The sequence below is a fragment of the Nesoenas mayeri genome (genome assembly GCF_963082525.1).
Source record: "Nesoenas mayeri genome assembly, chromosome: 6".
Taxonomy (NCBI): domain Eukaryota; kingdom Metazoa; phylum Chordata; class Aves; order Columbiformes; family Columbidae; genus Nesoenas; species Nesoenas mayeri.
Window position 1 is genome coordinate 23,600,683 of NC_137545.1, and position 22,304 is coordinate 23,622,986.

The 22,304-nt window shown below is 38.3% G+C and overlaps 1 protein-coding gene across 1 annotated transcript in view; it reads right to left on the bottom strand.

The window, feature by feature from the left end:
* The window catches only part of LOC308041961 (uncharacterized protein), a gene marked incomplete at both ends in the record, with an annotated part of 32,457 nt that extends 11,440 nt beyond the window's left edge, over window positions 1–21,017 (bottom strand). The window contains 23 exons of the mRNA XM_080346956.1: window positions 275–343; window positions 1,697–1,765; window positions 2,165–2,233; window positions 3,120–3,191; window positions 4,025–4,093; window positions 4,697–4,768; window positions 5,988–6,056; window positions 7,184–7,252; window positions 7,340–7,408; window positions 7,848–7,916; window positions 9,959–10,027; window positions 11,895–11,963; window positions 12,654–12,722; window positions 13,475–13,528; window positions 14,168–14,212; window positions 14,833–14,877; window positions 15,169–15,195; window positions 15,933–15,977; window positions 16,273–16,326; window positions 16,836–16,895; window positions 17,789–17,809; window positions 19,506–20,074; window positions 20,861–21,017. Coding sequence (XP_080203082.1) covers window positions 275–343; window positions 1,697–1,765; window positions 2,165–2,233; window positions 3,120–3,191; window positions 4,025–4,093; window positions 4,697–4,768; window positions 5,988–6,056; window positions 7,184–7,252; window positions 7,340–7,408; window positions 7,848–7,916; window positions 9,959–10,027; window positions 11,895–11,963; window positions 12,654–12,722; window positions 13,475–13,528; window positions 14,168–14,212; window positions 14,833–14,877; window positions 15,169–15,195; window positions 15,933–15,977; window positions 16,273–16,326; window positions 16,836–16,895; window positions 17,789–17,809; window positions 19,506–20,074; window positions 20,861–21,017 — 1,980 coding nt within the window. The remainder of the gene's footprint in view (window positions 1–274; window positions 344–1,696; window positions 1,766–2,164; window positions 2,234–3,119; window positions 3,192–4,024; window positions 4,094–4,696; window positions 4,769–5,987; window positions 6,057–7,183; window positions 7,253–7,339; window positions 7,409–7,847; window positions 7,917–9,958; window positions 10,028–11,894; window positions 11,964–12,653; window positions 12,723–13,474; window positions 13,529–14,167; window positions 14,213–14,832; window positions 14,878–15,168; window positions 15,196–15,932; window positions 15,978–16,272; window positions 16,327–16,835; window positions 16,896–17,788; window positions 17,810–19,505; window positions 20,075–20,860) is intronic.
* Between the last annotated feature and the right edge of the window lie 1,287 nt (window positions 21,018–22,304).

A 22,304-nucleotide genomic window follows, 5' to 3' on the forward strand; every position in this document is an offset into this window, starting at 1 on the left:
ATTGAAGCATCAGTGATATTAAAGGAAAAAAAAAAAGACCCACTTGGAATATGTTATGTTGTGTCATTGCAGAAGTTGGGGACATGGAAGGTCTTTGACTGTTGGAGAGGGAGATTTCGTATTCCTTTTGTGCTAAAATGCATTTCCACAGTTGAGGAGACTTTTTAGGCTTTTAGACCAGCAAATCTTTGATGGAATGTCAGCCGTGGAAGCTAATCACTTTGGTGTAGTGCCTGTTTTCAATTCACATTAAAAAAATTGTTAATAAACTTACAGGTGGGCCGGGATAACCATCTCCTTTTGGCCCAAAGGGTCCGGGGGGTCCTGGAAGACCTCGGTCACCCTGAGGAAGGCGGGAGAAACAGTTGAGGTTAATGCCAAGACAATTGCTAGCAGGAAATTTTCCACAAAAGTGAAACTTCTTTGGCAAATATCCTGTAAGTTGATTTTATCTATCTGCTAATTTATTTTACTATGTGAATTATTACTGTAGGTTGTTAATGCTGGACTAAAACTGGGACATTTAATAGTGCTGAGGATTCCCAGGACCTTTCACTTCTGAGTCACTAATATGAAACTTTTTCAAGAGCTTTGTTGTCATTTGTGGCCTACATGTAAGAAGGAATGACCTTAGTCATATTCCCCATAATTTTATCATCACAGCAAAAAGTGAAGAACATAGCAAAAAAACCATGCAGTGTCACCCAGTTGAAAGAGTTTTGAGGACTCAAGGCTGTGGGAGAGAGACTGGCAACTCTGAGCATAGGACCTGCTCCCTGTTAATTGATTCCTGTTGGATTCCCAGAAATAGGACAACATGCAGTTCTCTGAATTGACCGGACTGTACCAAAACGTACATGATTCCATTGTCATCATCTGTTCCTGATAAAAATATATCTAAGGATCTCGAAAACCACTAACTGATCAAAAAGGGATAGAGATTGTTACATGTTTCTCATGCCTCTGTTCCTGTGTTCAATTGACTCAAAGAGATAAGGGTTATACTCAAAAGTACTATCAAATTCACTAAGTAAAAAAAAAAAAAAAGGTGAGGGGATCTGGATAAGCACAGGTTTTTATGTCCTAGACTTCTTGGTATTCAGACAAAATCAGCCCTGGAATGAAGGGTGGCTTACAAAAGTTGAATATAGGTGACTCTGAGGCAATACTAGAAAAGTGCATGTTTATAGTGAGATTACTAGTGCATATACTAGTGAGATTAGAGTCCTTAGAGATTAGCTACTTGTCCATGTTCTTTTTGCACTACTTAAGGCACCTCTTCTCACAGTGCCAGTTTGGCCCATATCCTGAGATAATTTTGGAGTCCGTGGATTACCCTGTGACAAAATTAGGAATGAAGCAAAGGAGTCTGAGAAAAATTAACCATGCTTGACAGATAGGCTGTTGTAAGCACATAAATCAGGTGTTCTCTCTGGAGTCACTCCTCATCAATTAAAAACAGTCATTTTTTTCCTGTTTCTCTGTCATGTGAAAGCTTATGGTTTATGGAGTCTGGAAGACTGACCATCTATGGTCTTCTGGTGCTGCAAATCATTACGCTCTGTTAGTATTGTATGACATACACATTAAGAACCGTGGAACACTTGGCTATCCTAAGCGGTTTGCTGTTGCTTCACTGGAATCCTGCTGTATTTTACAGTTCTATCAGAAATTAGTTTACCAATTTATGAGCTACCTTTGCCCCAGGAAGCCCCAAACCTGGATCTCCAATTGGTCCAGGAAGACCAGGTAACCCAATGTCACCCTGCAATGAAGAAAATATATACTCTAGTTACATATTTTATTAAACACCAATCACAGACTGAGTTTTTTGATTTCTGTTATACAAACATATACATATCAAATGTAATAGCTACTTTTTTTGCAAGCATTAAACACCAAAAGCAGAAGAAAGTGTTTTGATATCCAAAGCTACCTAGAAGAAAGAAATGAACATAGGTAGGACACATGGCAAACTGGCATACAGTTAATACCAGAGCATGGTCATAACTAGACTGGATACAATTCATAACTCTGTTCATAGGAAAGAAGTTGTTTTAGTTTGCCTCAGAAGGCTGGAATTATTTACACGAATAATAGCATGGCCTGCTTTACAGTTTCAACCTGTGTTGATAAGCACTCGGAGCTGGAGTGTGGATGTTACCTTTGGTCCAGGCACAGCTCTTCCAGGAGGGCCTGGCATTCCAAGACGTCCTGGCACACCAGGCTCTCCCTGCAGTAGAGGAAGGAGGGCAAAAATGATGGATTTTTCTGAAAGTCAGCATGAGCACTCATAGAGAAAACATTTATGCAACTATTTATAGTATTCCATTACAATTCTCTTAGAACTTCAAATATTCTATGTGGATTGAAATCTAACTCTTTTAAGGACTGATAACAAGCATAGTTCTGATCTCTCAATGGAAATGAGATTCTTCTCAGTCACTGGACAAATATACGTTATTAATAGAAATCCCTTTCATAGTGTATTTGAGGTTCCAGTACTCAAGGCTTCCTTCCCAGCTGCGTAGGCATACTGAAAACACATATATTTTCCTGTGAGACTAGATTTTTTTTTAAATAGTCCTTTCAGCATATTTTTACCTCTTTTTATTTTTCCTCTTATGTGTGAATACATAGCAAAAGACTTAATAAGAAACTGGAAGAGAAACCTGAAGTAACCCTTCTCTCACTTTCAGTGAGTACTGAGCATTTGAATAGAAACTCTAAATCTGTAAAAGAATATGAGCTATGAGTCAGTGTAAGGGAAAGTAAAGTCCTAGCACATATGTATGTGCAATACACTATATTATCTTCCCAAATATTTCAGCATAAAAATACCAGTATTAGTGTCCCTTAACTTTTTCCAAACTGTCAGGGAAGCAATATGGTAAATGCAAAGTTTTTTTAAACATGCTTCTAGACATTGTAGGGATCATGACATGTCTTGCTAAGAGAAGCCTTAGCTGAACTTTTTTTTCTTTTTAAATTATTTTTCAAGAAGCAAGTTCATTCTGAGACAGATATTTCTTACCCCTAAAACTAGGAACAGCTTGAGTAGGGGGGGGGGGGGCGGGGGCTGGGGCTGTTTTACACACAAAATGTGATAATAAACCTACTTTAGCTCCAGCAGGTCCAGGCACTCCTGTTGGTCCTGTTAATCCTCGTATTCCTCTCTGACCTTGATCTCCCTACAAAAATGGAGAATGTGTTAACTGAAATTAATTGTAAATATCAATGAAAGATAGTGAAGTTCTATGTCATAGCTGGTGCACACGAGCCGTTCTTATTGCCTTCACTAGTCAGTCAGTTAATTCTGCTCAGTAATTGTCCAGTTTGGGATTTGTACAGTTAAAAGTATATACATGTCATCCAAAATTAAATTAACCAACATATCAGTAAATACTGTGAAAAAAAATAAGAACCAGAAGAGTTTTAAAGATTGCATCCTTGCAGTTGAAACAGCTTTATTTCTCTCCTATTCTGACATTTAATCTCTGTATGTCTTGTCCAACATCTTAGACAACGATTCCAGCAATTACCAGCATCTTTATTTCACAGGATACAGATGATGATCTGAGAAACCAGAATTACTTCACCTTTGAATCAGTATAGAAGGCCAGTACAAGAGCCAGAACATAGAAGATTGGCCCAGTTATTCCTGCTCAGAGAAGTGGTATTCCTAGCAAAGGGTTTAGCTCTTTGTGAACTTCTTAGACCAGATACTGCCACAGGTACTGGAAACTGTGACCCACTGAACTGTTGTGCTGTCATTTAAAAAAAAAAATTATGAGAAAGATTTGCTGAGTGGTCCTTTATTAACTTTGCTATTTTAAAAAGTTTTTGGCTTAGTCTGAGGCTAAAATAAACTCTGCAGTTAACCACTTTTAGAAGATGTCATTAGCCTACTCCTCGAGATATGTTTTTTCATTACTTATAATACACACAAAAAAGATAGCACTTTGACAAACCTATTTCTGGAACATTATAATTTTGAAGGTCACCTTTAGTAAGAAATTCTCACCTTCTCCCCTTGTATTCCAATCCCTGGAGCACCTTCAGGACCTCTAAGACCAGGTAACCCTGGTTCACCCTTGAATAGAAAAACCAAAGCAGCATTTCAGAGCACTGCATAGGCATGGGGCAAGATCAATTCTGTATTCACTTGAATAAGCTCATTAAAATCATGGACCTTTTAGAGGCAATGGCAAAATTCCCACTGATGTCAGTGGGCCCAGGATTTTCTTCTCATATTCAGAAGCAACCATTGTAAAACTCCGTGTGGAATGCATGAAGCAGTCTATTTCCTTTGTGATGGCTGAACACTCTGAGTATATAATCTTAAAGATATGGGGTTTCTGATTCTAGGAAAACACCATGATCAGGAGGCTACAAAAGGTTTCTTACAGCCATTCTAGTGGTCTCCCTTCTCAGTTGCAGGGCATTTGGTGAACTGAAAAAAAGCCAACAACTGTAAAAAAGACAAGACCCCCCCAACAACAACAACAAAAAACCACAAAAACAAAACAAAACAAAATCCCTAAAAAAGTAGGTTTGAAAGATAATTTTTTTCACTGAAAAATGTGCTACTTTTCCCCTTGTACATGAACACTCTCTATGTTTGGGTATTGTCACAGGGAGAAGAGTAGGAATGCCAGGAGGGAAGCAGGTAGCCTGCAGACAGACATGAACCAACCTTTTGTCCAGGGGCTCCATCTTCTCCTGGAAGACCAGGCAGACCTGCAAGTCCTGAAGGGCCTGGCTCACCCTGACATCAATAAAAAGTAAGTCCTTCTATTAAATGCAGGCTTGGTACTATTCTTTCTCTGAACCAAGGAAATCTACTTTTAAAGGTTTACTAAACTATATATTTATAGCAAACATTTATGCATATGAACCCAAATCTTACCCTTTTTTTTAATAAAGACAACTCTCATGTATCTGGAACTACTATATTGTCTGATTGTTTGAACTTCACATTTGATCTATGCAATTAATATTATTAGCTAGTAATGCTCCAGCTCATTGTTAAAAAACAGTGTAATCATTTCATTAAGTGGCAGCATTTGAAGTAAATGTCAGATAGAGCTGACTGTGACATGATGATTGATATCTTGCTGGTGAATATCACTGCAAATCTATTAATGGAAGTGGAAATGCCATTGGCCTGTTCAGGTAAGGTTCACGAGCCTGACCTGGTTTTAGAAGAAATGGGATCATTTGTGGTCAAATGGGCTCACTCAGCCTTACCGTATTTTGTGAAATTAAGGAAGGAATTTGAGCAATCTATTTCCTTTTCCAACCACTGCCCCAAATCCCTAACAAAGAAGAGCAAAACCAGGACAGCCTCGTGCCTTTCCACTGGCACAGAAGTACTTTTTCATCTATTCCCATAATTTATGTTAATCTGGCTACTAATCACATAGGGCCTGGATAATATCTCGGTCACTTTAGCACTAAAACGATCTGGTTACAGCTTCCCCTCCTCTAAGCGACTGTGCTTTCTGTCTGGTAGCACAGCTTGTTTCCCATACGAGGGTGTCAGGATGTAGCTGCTGCTCTGTTCACATCCTATCCTGTGTGAAAAGGGAAGGGACAGCACAATAACCACTGTTCAGTGCTTTTTTTCAGCAGCTCTGGCTATAGCTTAGGTTTTGCTGTAGATTGTGAGTTCTGGTAACTGTTTTATGTTCTGGATGGTTTTCTGGAGAGAGCTGGAAGTGGTCTGTAAGCAACACTGACTTGAGAATGGGCCAGGCATGTGGAAATTTTCAGTTACAATAAATCTTCCAACTTTTCTGCAGAACTGGTTTATTTAAAATGTTCCCATTTCTGGAGGTTATTGAAAGTCTGTGTCAAAAATTTTAAAGACCAAGAACGTAAATTTTATTTCTGAACCTATCTTTAAGTGCCTACAGAAAGGATACTCAGGAAACACAAATATAAATAAATAAATAAATAAATAAATACCTCTATTAATAACATACCTTAGAACCAGGTTCTCCAATACCTCTTTCTCCTGGCACTCCAGTCTCTCCTGGCAAGCCTTGTTCACCCTTAAGTAGCAATTATCATGGAAAAATATGAAAGCATATTCTAGGTTGCTTATATTTAAAGAAAGATTACTGTGATACTGTCTGTAGTATGATGTATTAAACCCTTGATCACAAAGACTGAGAGTCTGCAGGATGTTTTGAGCTGTGACCAAAAAGTTAGTGGAAGTGATTAATGCTGTAAATCTGTAATTATATGTCCCTGTGAATGTTTCTTGCCAAAGTAGATGATATTTCAGGAGAATGTCTGACATCCACAAACAATTCACCCTTCTCTTTCTTTTTACCAGTAGTAAAACATATCCCTACATTATCAATGAAAATGTTAGAGATGATCTCTGATGCTGCAAAATACTTTACTTGGCATGGACCCTTGACCCACTTGTACTCCTAGTTCCTTTATACTACGCTGTAATAGCTTTCAGGCATTCAGAACTTCATCTGTCACCTCTTTCAGAAATCACTTTTAATTTCCATTCCAAACACTTCAAGGGTGATGTCTTTCATTAACATTTTTGTATTTTGCAAATCAGTCAAGACTAAATTATTCAGACAGTTTTTCTTCAGCAAAGGTAATCTTCATTATACTTTGGTCCATTCTTAACTGATAGATACAGTAAATACACAAAGTCAGGTGAGACAATAGGCAGCAGAAGTAACAAGGAAGGCAACCAATCTGTACAGATGTGTATGTATTTTTCTGGAGTGGAAACAGTCCAGTGAGGTTAAAAGATGATATTGAAATTTTGGTGTTCTTCTGTGTTAAGTGCAACTACTTTTTGGAATTGATTCACTACACCTGCACCTGCACCTGATAACGATGATACTGCCAGTTTAAGGCAGACAACCTTTTCTATGGAAATGTATTGGACAAAGTGTCTGATATGTAGTACCTCAAAAGGTTCTATGGTGAGCCAAGCCAAAACCTAAATAGATAGCCATGGCATTGGTTTAGCAAGGCTTTTTAGTGGAGTAGGATCTGCTGTACAGTTTAATAACGCAGCAATGTCAATACTTAGACTGGTGCTCAGCACTTAAACAGGCATAAGAATAGAGACAGATAATTTCTTAATCAGGAAACATAAAAGTAAAACCAACACCATAGCTTTTACTTCACAAAATTCCCTAACCTTTGATCCAGGTAGTCCCTGTCCTGGTAGCCCTCTAGAGCCAGGTGGTCCTTTTGGGCCTTCCACGCCCTGAAAAGATTAGTTAAGTATTAAAAATAAAACACTCTCTGTTACTGCACATTTAACTGTGGGGCGAGGGGGAAGTGAAAACTGCACCTTCTCTCCTTGAATTCCAATTCCAGGTAATCCAACTGGCCCAGGTAAACCAGGAGGACCGAATTCACCCTGGCAAACAAAGTACAATTGCTCAGTTGTGTAAAGATACAGAAAAAATCTGGGACAGCTCCCATGCCAGTACATGTTGACTTAACCCCTCTTGAAGTCAGTGAAGCTGGGGATCTGGCCTTTAATCTTTCATATATGCATTAATTCCCTGCTGATTCAGGTGCAAAAAACTGCTAGTCTCTTCTGCCTTTTGTAAATATTAACTTTCCCACAGAATCGGATGCTATTTTTAACATTTCCTATTTTAATATGAAGGGATGTTAAAATAGGTTGAGAGAGTGTATTGGGCATAAATTTCTCTACAAAATACCTTATTGTCCAGGCCTATTGTGGGTTCCTTGCCTCATTACATCTTTTGTAGTGAATATCAACTCTGCATTCCCTGTATTATGTAGATTTATTGGCACTTTGCTAATCCTCTGGTGAATGTACTGCTCACCTTTTCACCTTTTATGCTGATGCCTGAAAGTCCACGAGGGCCTCTTGGTCCATCAAACCCACGGTCTCCCTACATGAAAAAAATATTTGTTGTTAACTCTAAAGACACAGCTGTGCTCTCTGAAGTAACTAGAGACACTGTTTACTCTGTTATCATGAAACGCAAAATGAGAAGAACCAGGAAGTGGCTCCTGGATCTGTTTTCCAGGATACCAAGAGAGGTCATCTTTTCAAATCAGCTTGCTCTGCAGCTTGAAATTGCTGATGAAAGAGCTGAACAAGCTTCTTTTTATGTTTCTGCTCACCTCGATTGCTTAAGGTCCTGTCCTGCTTCCTCTCAAATCAATAGCAAAACCACAACTGATTTAAATGTCCACAGGCGTGAGTTCTGCAACTAACTGGAAGCTGAATTCTGCTTATTGCTTTCATGGGTTAATCTCATTAAAGTGTGGCAGTGAGGATGTAGCTCTCACTAAGAATTTTGCCAGAATAAAGACCAGGCCAAACTGTATTGTTACAAAAGTTTATTTGCAAATGTCATTGTCTTCGTGTTTATTTACGAAACAGTGGTCTTGGGTAAATGCAGGTTACTAATAAGGACACTAATATTGTGCTTTCTTTTACTTCTGTTAATGAAACATGCAGAGACAGATCTTAGCTTGTGTAAATTTTCACAAAATCACCCCAGGCTCCCTAGTAACCAATTCCACCATTTTAACTTTGACTGAAATATGTGTATTTCTATTTAAAATAACATTCTATACTACTGATGCTTTAGAACACCTGCCTTCATATTCCTTTTTGTTGAACTGTGAGCTAGTAAAAATGTCTGAAGAAAGCAACTGTAAAATTTGCTTTAGATTAACAGATCAACTGTTTAAAATGTGTTTAAAAGCAGGGAGCTGACATGCTTGGCAGCCATAAATAGGATTAGAGATACGTAGAAACTCTGTTGATACATGCTTGGCCTCAGGTCAGATTTGGCAGCAAAAAGTAGTACATTTTTTAATAGAACCGAGGGTTCCAATAATGCTGGCAGAATTCTACTTCGATTATTTTATTCTGCCTATCTCAGTCACTCAGTAGTTTTGCTTAGATTATGCTTTCTTCTCTACTTGTTCTTACTGTGCACTGGTCCTGTACTTAAGTTACTAGCTGTAGTGTTTCTTCCCACATGAACTGGTATTTCAGTGGCAATGGAGTGATTTCTAAATGCTTTTTCTTCAAATAGATTTTTGTTTGTTTTCATGCATGAGATCCACTGAGCAAAATACAGGCCATCAACAATGAGGTTAAATAATTTGTATAATTCATCATAAAATATATATTGGATGTTTGAAGAGATTATGTTGCTAGCAGCAGTCAAATTTAAACCTATTATTGTTTTCCCAACCAAAATTTCCTTGGTGCATGCATAAAAATGAGTGAACCATTCAGTTAGTGATTCAGCTCATGTACAAGCTGTGTCACTTTGTTATTGTAACCAAAGGTTGAAGTGACAACTCAACCTGGGAATAGGTTTTCAGTGGGCAGCAAAAGGAGATAACAGAAGGTCTAATGAGTCCATCCATGTACGTGCATCCATGTACTACTGCTGTCATTGCTTTCCACTCTATCTGAAAATCAGTAGCATCCCCTTCTTTTCCCCACAAACTGAATTCAGACTTCAGCTAAAAGGCGCAAGCCAGTGGCTGAGGTATGTAAGAAACTTAGAAGCCTGTCTTTAGTGACAGCAAAGATCTCTACGTATAAGGATTTAGAAAAAAGCAACAAGATAAATTTTTCATCTAGGAATCACTTTTATAATATTTTAAGTCAGATGCTTGAGGCTGTTTTTAAATTACAGCTGGAATTCTTTCCAGGCTTAGATCCCACAAATCAAGCATCAGGTAAATTAAATATCGTATTTACAAGGTCCCAAAGGCTAGCTGTGCCTGAAAATCATGTTTGGACCAAATGAATTCTATGAAAATATATCAGGTTAATTGATGCCAAATTTTAAAATTAATTTACAAGTTACTTTCTCAGATTCCCTTGTCTGCTATGGACTTGTTTTGGCATGCACTCATTTAGTGGTGCTGCTCGAATCTTAAAACCCTTAGACTGCTGTACCTTTGCTCCTGGAAGCCCTTCTCCTGGTGGACCTCTTTCTCCTGGAACACCTTGTGGTCCTTGAGGCCCCTGTTAACATAAGTTTAAAATGGCCTAGAATATGTATTAATAACTCAAATCAACAGCAGCATGTTCCATGTAATTTTGGGGTTTAAGCAGGTCTTTAAATGTTGGTATAGTTACAACCTGTTAAAAGTAATACAGTAATACGATATTCACAGCGAATAAATGATGAGCATTCTGGCCTGCAGCAGTAACAAGGCAGACTGTTTTACCTTTCTGGTTTCTTATGAATCACAGGTTATGTAGCTGAAATTCCTAGTCCTAATGCTTTTGAAACCTTCGCTCTCTAAACTTTAGTTTGGTTTACAAGTTGTTACTAAACCTTATCAATGTATTACTTTTATCATGAGAGACAGGGAGGACCAAATCAAAGACTGTGCAGAGTATTACTGAAGATGATCCAGCTGTAGAGAGATTTGACTGTAATTGGTGAAGAGGACAGTGTGTCCTCCTCTTTTTGAAACCAGATCTGGTAGGAGCACAAGGGGCAAATAAGACAACTAAAACCTTTCATTAAATGCAAGTCCAACACCTGTGCATATTGAGGCTGCTTCACAGTGTTTTCCTGCATTTTTTTTCCCCTGATTTATTTCTTGAAATTACACACAATCACAGAATCCTGGTAGATTTGGGTCTAAATATGCTTCTGCTTCTTCTGCATAGAGATTTAGAATTATGCCTATTTCTTAAGTAAGGGTAATTATACTGCATTCAGCCATAAAAAGAAAACTCTTTTGAGGCAAGTATACTTCAAAGTACATTTTAAAAATACCTTTAGTGTACATTTTTAAATCAGAATCCCTTGTTATATCAGTCCAGGTGTTGTGGCTAACAAAGATGCACATCATAGGCACCTCTTCCTCCAGACAGTGGCTCTTTTCTCTGTGCCATTATTGAAGAGACTCAGGAAGCATCACTGCCCTGCTTTGACTGACTGTCACCACTGGCCTTATTAGTAATGGTCGATTCCTTGGGCTCTTGAACAAGGACTCACTCCTCTCCAGTAGTGTATTTTCAAGAAGGTTTGAGATCAGTCAGTTCAGTTACCAAACCATCTTTTTATTTTTCATGAGAGCATCTTTTTTGAAATGAATATTACAAATCTTTCCTTGTAAATGGGGAAAAGCTACTTGTGAACAAAAATTGACATAATTTCACTCATGGTTTCAGTAGGGGTCTTTCATGCAGGTGATGAGAAATGAATTTGAGTCTGCTGTATTGGAAATAGCTTGGTAAAAGTTGCTGACACTTTGGAAGAAAGTGATCATGACACTTAAAACTACCAGGAGAAGGAGAGGAAGGAAAAGAAGGAAAAGTCTTCAGAGCCAAACATACTATAAATTATGAAAGTCGATTTTTTTTTTTTCTCCCTCTTATTATCTCCAGTAAAGGTAATACTGGTCAAATTGTTATCTGTGACCAGTTGTGCAATCTGAATGTCCTTATGAAGGTAGTTTAGATATGACTGTTTCAGTGGTAGAATGGTTGAAATGGAGTCTCTCCCTCAAAGCCATTCTGATGTCCATGTTCTAATGATACTGAAAAGCAGTAAACTTGAAAGTTTCCACATGTGGATTTGAATCTATCAGCAGACAGATTTATATAAATATTTATGTGGTTTTGCTTAAAGCGTTATTTTTTCTTATCTGTTTTGGAGACAAAGATAATTAGAAAAGTTAAAGAGCTGGAAACTTTCCCAGTTTATTGAGAGAAATGAAAGTCAGACAATGTAGTATATATGAGAGTGAGAACTAGTAGAAGAAAGAAAAGAAATGGTATTATTTAACACACATACATTCCTTTTAATAGGGAAGCATCACAATTTTTTCCTTTCTGTCCTGCTTCCCTCTCACCAAATCAAAAATAGACATACCAGAAGTCCTGGCTCACCAACTCCAGGTGGGCCAATGGGGCCTGGTCTTCCTGTCAAACCGGTGTCACCCTTCAAAACAAAGATGTATTTTGAAAATGCCTAATTTAGGTATTTCTGTGTGTGCAGCATATAACAACTCATCAGATATTCTGTGCTTGAAATACTTGATGTGGAAGAATATAGGAATGGCAGAGAAAATCTGAGTCTCCTCAGAGTCATATGGCACACAAGGCCCAACAGGCACTGAACTGGTGCAGTTTCACAGAACTAGGGGACAGCTTCAATTCTGCATTTAAGAGAAGACAATGTTGAATCTAAACAATTAGTTATTCCCACCATATTCCTAGTACATTAGTTATTGTCCTTTTCCCATAAGTCAGTATTTGTATCATAGTGTTTCTGTTCTCCTTATGCCAGTCATTCAAACCAACAAGCCTGTTTTTCACAGGATAAATTTTGTTTAAGACTGTGTATGCATTTTTACTCAGCCATACACTGCTTGGATTGAGTTATGTCAAGCATAACAACTACTGTAAAAAAGTTCTTTAAAGTACATGCTTAAAATGTTCTTCTTTACTTCTTTTTTCTTTTTTTTTTTTTCCTAGGCAGTTTTGATCAACATACAAAAGACCTTTCCAATACCATAAAAACAGCATTTGAGGGCTTGAACTTTCTCATGTACCAGCAAGTATATTATCTTAGCTGTCTCTGGTTTTATCCCACAATACATGCAATGTAGAAGATGAGAGATGCTTGTACCTTTGGGCCTGGGAGTCCTATTCCAATCTCTCCAGGCAAGCCAGGTGGCCCAGGGAGACCTCTCTCACCCTTTACAAAGAATAAAAAAGAAACAATTCTGATGATAAATTGGTGTCTAGAGAAATGAGTTTAACTCCACTGAAAAAAGAAATTTTGAAGTTAATTTTTTCTATATCCTGAATTTCAACCCATTGTAATTGTCTTACACAGTACTTCATCTGTTCACCCTTTCAATGCCTCAATTTTTTTCAAGTTTTTCTCCACAACATATTCCTTCTGATAGCTGAAGAACCCCTTAGCCTTGGCCGAATTACTCAATTTAAGGTTTTTCTGAGAAGCAAAGTGTAAATGTGGTCTCCTTTAATGAACTTAAAACAGTTGTCTATAATACCCAGTGATATTTGCATCTTCCATTGAACTACTATGATAAAGATATCAAGTCACCACAGAACTACAGAATCAAGAAATCTCCATTGTTATACCTGGAATTTACAATGGCGTGAGAAGTAAACCCAACAAATCTTCAGGTCTTGATAAAACAGAAGGGTTTTTTTTTTTAAAATATATTTTATGTTTACATATTTTAACTGTTTATGAGGAAAGACTGGAGCGTGATTTGGACCTGAGTCCAATACAAAGGGCAAATGAATACCTTTCTTATGAACCTTGTGGAATACAAAGAGTATATGATTTGCTAGCAATGTGACATTAAACTGCATCCCCTACGAGGGTATGGGGTATGAGGATAAAAGCATTATTGTTGTGAGGCTGTATTAATACCTTTTAATATAGACAAAAAGAAGAAATAATGCAGTTCTTGCCTTTGATCCTTGAAGGCCTTCAGGCCCTTGATCTCCAGGCTGTCCTTGTGGACCCTATTTGAACAAGAGTGGTTTTAATGAGATTTTTCAAGCTTTCAGAACTATGGCAGTGTAAAAAACTCAATAATTCTAATTTCCTCTAGCCTGCATGAAAACATGAGTTACAAACATTTCAGAACTGAAGCTTTGCTTTCTGATGCATGTATAGATTCAACTCAGTCGGATCTGGGTCTGGTAATCAGGGAGAGAATTTGGCTCCCTTCATTTGAATACAATTAAGGGTAATCTATAGTCAAGATTTACTGAAACATCTATGATGGACTAAGCTTCTTGACCTTCAGTCCAGGAGTACTGGGATGGAAAGAGACTGAAGTATTTCCATGTACTTCCATGACATAATGAAATATTTAAGACACTGAACGGGAAATGAGTGACTTTGTTTTTTCTGCATTTGCTGTGGTCTTTGAGACTGAATGAATTCTAAGGATAATTTATTTGTCTAGACTGATCCTCCAAATTCTTGTTAATTTTGGTGTTTAAGAATGTAAGATTTTGGATGCCTTGAACTCAGTGACTCAAAGATTCCATGATGGTTGTGGTGTGATGTTATTTCACAGCTCTGAATCCCATGGAACCAGGTATTGTTGTTTTTACAGTTTTTGGTGGAGTTAACTTGTTTGGGTTTTTTTTTACCTGTAGCCCTTTTGTTCCTTTGGGGCCTGCTGGACCTTCAGGACCCTGAAAGGCAAGTGAAAAAAGATACATGTATGTGTATTTAGATTTCATCAAAGCACTTTTAGATAACTTTTAGCTAAGGTATCTTATTTAGATATCTTCACATTAAAATAAAGAAAATATCAAGGGAAGCTCAGCAGCTAGCAAGTATTGAATAAATATTTTTAAAATGGACTATGGTAATCAGAGTACGGAGTAAGAATGAGAAGAGTTCATTATCAAGGACCAGTAATCCACGATAAAATTCTATTTGTTTCATTTAAAATATTGACAGCAATTACACACCCAGTTTTGAAGACCAGAGTGATTTCATTTTCACCTCTCATTCCCTTTGCTTACTAGACTACTTTGCTTACAAGCCTTCTGCCTCTGTTATTGTTATGAACAGGCTTAGGCTTGAGCCTTAAGAGGAATCCCATGAAAATATAGAAGGAGCTGAGAAAGTTACTGAAAATGGGATCCTTGCTCACTTCATATCTTAAATTTTTAAGTTGTTAATTTCTCTCAGCCTTAGAATTAATATTTGCCCTATATCTATCACTGTGGTTGTTATTCAGGGGATTGTGGGTCTTCTCTATTTCAGCTTTGTTTCCTGGAAGCATAACAACTTTGTGGCTGCTTACTCTGTCTCCTTTTATCCCTGGGATTCCACATTCACCTCTTGCACCCTGGAAAGGAACAGGAATAAATATTTATGAGGTACATTGAGCATATCATCCTTATTCTTTGGGTGCTTTAGTTGAAAACCTAAATGTTATTTTTTTCATTACATATTGTAGCAATTCTGCTGTAAGTTCATTGGGGAAGGGACACATCTATTAGAGCTTGAGCAGCAGCTGGTAAGATGATGTTATTCCTCATTACTAGTATGTTTAAGAAATATGGCACTATGTATAATAAATAATAATGTCATCAAACATCTATATTGCACATAGCAGAAGTTTGACTAAAAGTGTTACCTTCTCTCCTTTGTATCCAGATTTCCCCTGGCAAAAAAAAAAAAAGCAAGGCAGGTTGGAAGGATATATAGACCAAATGTAAGAATGTGAGTATTGGTGCTATTAACATTCAACTCTCTCTAGAAAAACAGCATTTCAGGTTATAATGACCAATTAGGTAGAAAAGGTGATCTCTGATATGACTCTAAATACTACACCTACTGGTCATGATAGATTCTATTGTATGTGTGAACAAATCTTACAAAAGCGTCACTTTAGACTGGGATTTTAAGGATGTAAAAGCAGATCAGCTAGAGTTCATTTTTCCATCTTAGTGAGAATCATGCTAAAATAAGAAAGTAAGAAAAATGTCACTAATAAAAAAGGATGTACTGAATCAATATGAAAACATAGAGTGATTACTGTGTGAATGAATTCAGAGTTAAGCCCTAAGAGACTGGTCCTGCAGTTACTTCTTATATGTATTTTATTCAATATTTTCATTGCTATTACTCACTGGATCCTCTTTATTTACCAAATGAAAAATGTAAACTTAGATTAAGCTTAATCTTAGAGTGTTATATCAGAGCTTTTCACACTTTTTAGGAGGGACTATGTGTTATTAGAGAGTATTTTCTAGATCACTCTTATAAGAAGGACTTATTCCCTTTCTTTAAGCAATGATCATGTTTTCAGTTCTTCTAGTGTTAATGAATCATTAGCCGGTAAACCAGAGTTGAAATCAGCTTCTCATTGGAGAAGAAGGGAAAAACCCATTTTTTTACCTCTATTCCATCCTGTCCCGGGATTCCATTAAGACCTGGCTCACCCTGTGAATAATCCAACACCAAGATCAGTGAAATCAGGAAAAGATAGTATTGTCCTGATATCTGGATATCTCAGCAAAATACAGAAAGCATACCCACTCCCTCTTTTTACACTCTCATGATTTTATATGTTAGATATAAGATTTTAATTTGTCAGAATCTTAGTCTTTACTACAGCAAAAGAGAGTAGATGAAGTTTAAGAAATTCACAGGTGGAAAATACATGGGCACTATTAGGGTAGTCTTTCCATATTAATGAGGTACCAAATCTTTTCCTAAATCTGAAAAATTACATCACCTTTGCTCCTTTCAGGCCTGGAGCTCCATCATCCCCAGTGCGACCCTTTTTACCCTGAAAACAACAAAATAAAATTCCTATAGTACATGTTAGGCAAATTATTTTATTTTACATTATATGCACTATTTTTTAATATTTAAGATATTTGCTTCCTACAGATTTATTATTAAATCTCTTCATATTTACCATAACCTTGAAATTGAATTTCTGGGAGCAGCAGTACTGCCTCAATAGGCAGCCATTTTTCTCTTTTTGTCTTTGCTATAAACGAAAATTGTTCAGGTCTCCTCTGAAGAAAGAGCTGATCAGATATTTTGGTAGCTACCCAGCTTGCCAAGTGAGTGTTTTGCCTTCTTTTGAACTCTTTGAGGTGTATGCTTTTGTTTTAAGAGGTACTTGCACTCTCCAAGTAAATGCATAGAATAATAATAACTTTAGACGACTGTGTATTGAACCTTGAACTTTCATTGTCTCAGTACTTGGGTTCAAATAATTTCTAAAAAACACTCCATCAATGAAACAGATCTTGTATTTTAGTTGTTTGAGAAATGACAGCTACTTACAGCAGGGCCAGGAAGGCCTCTTTCCCCCTTCTCACAGTTACATGTAGCAGCCTGGGGACACTTTGAATAAAATAGTCTGAATCAGCACATTTTAATAGAAGAAATAGAAAACACATAAACATTGCTTTTAAGTTACTGCATGGCAAGTCTGAGTACACCAGTAATGATCAGAAGCCAGTTATATTTACATGTTTTACAAAAACATTTTAACAGTTTACCACTCATCAGGAATGTGGCCTCCTACATTCCACCCACAAATCTGTACCATTCCTAATCTTGAAATGTCAATCATCTTTATAATGGCTTTAGCTCCAAACTCTTCACAAGGCTGGTTGATTGGTATGCCATATCTGTGACTGTAGTGAAAAATAAAATGCTTCAGCTATTTCAAATATTTAGCTGTTTCCCTGAGCTGCTCATCAGAACAGTCTTTACCCGAGATAACTGTACCTCAAGTAGGACACACATCCTTAAAAGGAAAGCTGAATTTATTCCCCCCAAAATGGCAGGCCGACCTACCAACACCTGCAGTCAGGGTGACACTATGTGGACAAACTGGAAAAGTGCACTGGTGGAGCCTCCTGAGAGTTTCTGCGCTTTAACTCTATTACATAGGAAGGGCATTAAGGGCTAGAACTGAACCCCAGTCAGCTCTGTGTCGTGTTTTCTTATCCACTGCATGATGTGCCAAGATGTGCCGAGATGATGCTGCATGATGTGCCGAGACATATCAGCAAGTTCTTGCTAACCTGAATACTCACACTTTGTTCCTTTTCAAGTTTGAAAATAAGGCGGGAAAGTAAATGACATTAGAATAACAATTAAAGCTCTGTCCTGCAAATACAAAAGCATGTTTTACTTGAAGGCAATCCCATTAGACTCGGTATTTAACCAACTTCCTGAGCTATATCTATGTTAAGCAGTAGTTCTGTAATGGAAACAAAAATACTTACCTCTTCCTCAGACAGATCTTTCTGTAAAGACAGATATTTGAAACAACATTAGAAACTTGAAGTCATAATCCAGCGTTACAGGAAGACACTGAAAGATGTTAAAATGTTTCGGCAGCTAGTTAACTGAATTATGCAATTAACATATTAACTAACATAATTAAGCTTTAATTTCTGAAAACATTCTAGCAGTCTCTTCAGTCTGAATATATTTTAATTAATTTCAATTCCTATTACAGATTGTTGACTCCGCCAATCACCAACTCTCCCTGTCCAGCCATAATCTGCCAAAATTACAATAGTAACCAGAGCTAAGCCACCATAGTTAGCAGGGTAGATGAGAACAGCATACCCAGAAGCTACAGTTTCCAAAGTGCTGAATAGCAGCAGCCCTCTCTTTGAAGTGAATAATACATACCTCACACTTGAGAAAATCAGAAGCTCTTCTATGCATACTCTTAGGCACACACAAAGTGAGAACATTAAGAACACCTTAGAAAAGATTTGACTTCAGCATTCATTACATTGAGTTATCATCAAATTAGCTATTATTTTTTGGAAGATCTCTACAGCTGAAACACCCACATACAATGCATTTGTCCCACGTTTCACAACTGATGTAGTCTCTTGAGAGGACATAAATGTGTTGATGAGCAGCAATGCAATATACATCTCTAAAATTCACGTATATGCACATAGAATTATGCCCAAGCCATTATTTAAACCAGACGGCAGCCACTGTCTCAAAAGAAGGCAGGTGAGGGTGGCTGCCTGTTTGGAACAGGTGAAATAAAGTGTGTTTAGTCATTTGAGAACCGGTTGCTGTGATGCAGAAAGCAATGGTAATACCAGAGAAGATGAGGAGGATGATATGCAGGGAAACCAGTGCAGAGTGGCAGGCTGTCAAAGTGAAGGACAGATGGACAGATAGGACGGCCAGCTTGTGTACATGCTCTAGGCCTGTATGAGATCAACTAGGTGTCACTTTGGCTGCATAAGTCTCCTGTTTTTTATTCATATTTCTATTTTTTATCTCTTAGCATGCTCGAATCAGGACTTCATCCACAGCTTGTGTCACCAGATTTATAGGCTAGAGGATGGCTCTATTCTTCACACCTGACAGTGAATGTTTTTTATAAATCAGGTTCGTCCATAGAAAAAGGCAGAAAAAGGGCACCCAAGCAAAACCTCAAGCTTAATTTACACATTTCCTCTTGATTATGTGGTAGGTTTTCCCTGCATATATAAAGATGTCGATGGCCAAGTTCAAGTTTTATCTAAAATTATGTATCTCCATTAAGGTCTACGAATTTATTTGCACTTTTGCAAGAGCTGCATCTTTTTTGGTACAAAGGGCAATGTCACATTCCTACTTGCTACAGAAGAAAGCATTAAGGTATAAAAAATTGGTGGGTTTTTTAAGAAAGGAGGTTTACGATACATTTCTTAGGAGGAAAAACAGAGATAAAAATAACTTCACAACAGGTCTCTTTAATTCTAATTCAGTTTACAACTTCACATATTTTGGCTGGCAAGATCTGAATTGTGGGGAGGAAAGGAAACCTGGACTTTGGTGCAAGGGTCTTCTTAATAAAAGTGGGCTGCTTTAACATGTAAAAAATATGGGGTTCTTTAATAGCAATGGTATTTTAAAATATTGGAAATAAGACCATTTTAACATATGTTCCTATAATGATTTCAAATCCTTTCTCATACATACCATTTCTTTGACAACCTTCTCCACAGTTTCCTTCTCCTGGAGATTGAAAACGAACCTGGATGCTGGGACACTGGCCAGGAGCCGGAGTTTGGCAGCATTGCTCACCTCCTCAGCCACTCTGGTCATCCCTATTGTGAAAAATACAATTCCTTGGTGTTTAGCATCAGCTGTAGCTGCAAAAATATCTGGGTTTCTTGGATGGTCCACTCCATCGGTGAAGAGCACTGCTACTTTCAGACTACCGGGAGTCCCTTCAGTCATGTAGAGCTGTGTGAGGTTAGTTATAGCATAAGTTGTGTAGGTGCCATGACCTATGTAGGTGATGGGAGCAATGTGGGATTTGAATGCTTCAGGACCTTTCCAGTCACGGAAAGTTTGCTCTATGAAAACAGTGCTGCTGTACTGAAGTAAGGCTGTCTTCCAGCTAAGGGTACGTCCAGAACTAAGCTGCAGACTTTTCATTCTGTCTGCTGTTTCCAGTACAAATCTTTTCTGCTGTTCATGATTATAGTCCTTAGCACTTTCGGAGCTGTCCAGTAAAAAAGCAATTTCCAGAATGCAGTCTTCATCTAGAATAAATAGTGAGGTAGGTGAGTGGAGTGATTTCATACCAAGTCTGATTCTACCCTCACCCTTACATGTATTTTAGGCTTCGAAAGTGGGAGTGCAATTATGGAAATTTTTGAAAACATCTGTGATCACAAGTGTCAGACCTTCATGAAGACAGAGCATATAGGGGCTGAGGAATTTGCTTCAGAACAGATGCCCTAAGGAACAAGAAACTGAAGGTGAGTTGATGTAATGAAATGAGGAATGTTGTAGTGGTTTTATACACTCATTCTGTCCTCTTGCCTGGTATTTCACTGAATATCCTACCAGCATGAGGACTGGGAAGGTGGAAGTCATCTACAGGAAAATAAGTCTTACTGAATAAGACACTGGAATGTGATTTGACAGAGCTAGGTTTTGTCCCTGGTACTGACACTCACATCCAGTGACATAAAAGTTTTCAAAAGCAGAATCTGCAGAGTATTAATTTTGTGAACTACTGATGATATTACTTCTATAAAAATACAATTATGTGGGCTACTATTCCTGTAGTAATAGTAACAGGCTATTAGTCATATCATAAAAAGATCAGAAGAAATCTCCTTTTCGGAAATACACAACAGGAGAAGTAAATATGGGAGTAAAAAGACAGAAGTGCAAAAATAAGGCATGTGAAAATATAGGATGAGGCAAGCCTGGCTGATTATAATCAATATCTTACAGGGCAAGTTAGCTGTGTAGTACAGAATCCAGATAAATGAACCAGGGGAAAAAATCCACACCTGTTTTAAAATTACTATATTCACCTTGATCACCTGGGCTGGGATATTTTTCTACCATATTTGACAGAATATGTTTAGGTTTTGGTCTTCTCAATCCATATCTCTTTTCTTCCCTGAGATTTTCTGCCAAATATTCATGGTGTTCAAGTATCCACAAAAGCCACCAGAATCTGAAGAACATAATTTGTTTGGTTTCTGTTTCCTAAACAACACAAATAATAATACAGAATTACAGCAATACGAGGACAATAAAACATTATTCAGTTTTGCTTCAACAGGTTGCTTAGCAGTCTGTATTTTAAAATATGGTCCCTAAAAATAAGCTGATTTTTTAAATGTAATGAATAATAAAAAGGGACATACTGGAGTGATTTTCAAGCACAGTGCCTATAGGTCTAGCACAACTGGAGACAGACATTTTAGAAACATACTTCAGTTCTCTCTTGCTGCCTGGTAGTGTTTGTACAACCAGCGCTTCTCAAAGACTTTAACCATGGCTGGAACCATGTGGATACAGTGTGAATCCCAAGTGTCATTCACAGGGGTGGTTTTTTTTAAACTTGCTTTTTTCCAGAGTTGGCGTGAGAACAAGGAGGTATAGAGGCAGACCCAAGTTTTTCCCTGCTCTCTTTACTTAAGAACTGAGGGTCATGTACACTCTGCTTGCTATCACAGCCCCCCCTGTGCTCAGCAGTCCCACAGAAAAACAGTCATGGCCTGAGGGTGATGTCCAGGCATGAACGTGCCTGCTGTGCCACCCTGGGGAGATGTGGGCCCAGAGCGCTGAGCCCAGGCTTGACAGATACCTATTGACAGGACTTTTGCCTTCTGCAGGGAGCAGAGCTGTTTGTCCTGGGCTCACAGCCACACCTGGAGCTCACAGGCCACTCAGGGCCTGACAAGTCAGTCCTGCCCAACTTTGGTTTCATTGTCATCTGTCTGCAGGCTCACAGAGCAAAAGGGCAGCTCTGTGGCAAGAGTGAACCTGCCGGGGCTATCATCTCATAGAAATCCCTAACACAGCCATGTCTGCTGGGTTTCTCAGCTTCTGCTAGTTCAAGACAGAAATTCTGGTGCCCACAGACACAGAGAGGAGAGGGGGTTCTTACCTTGATGCTCCTAAGCAGCAGGCTCTGCAGAGATGCCAGATGCTGCCCTGGGCCTCCTGTCAGCCACCTTGTCCTGCCTGTGCTGGATGCTCTGTGAGGAGAGGAGGGAGCGTCTGGGCTGCAAGCTCCTGCAAGAATTGGTATCGTGTGTCAGGAGGGGCCAGCAGAAAGAGGCAAGGAGAAAGGGGAAGAACAGCAAACCTGGCTCCTCCTTCTCGACATCCACCCACTTCTCTCGTCCTCCCCAGGCTATGCCCATGTATCCTAGGCTTAGTCCCCCAAGGCCATTTCCACACATAAATCCTCGTCCATACTTGCATGTGTATGGAAGAGGACTGCTCTCACCTCACCACACTTCC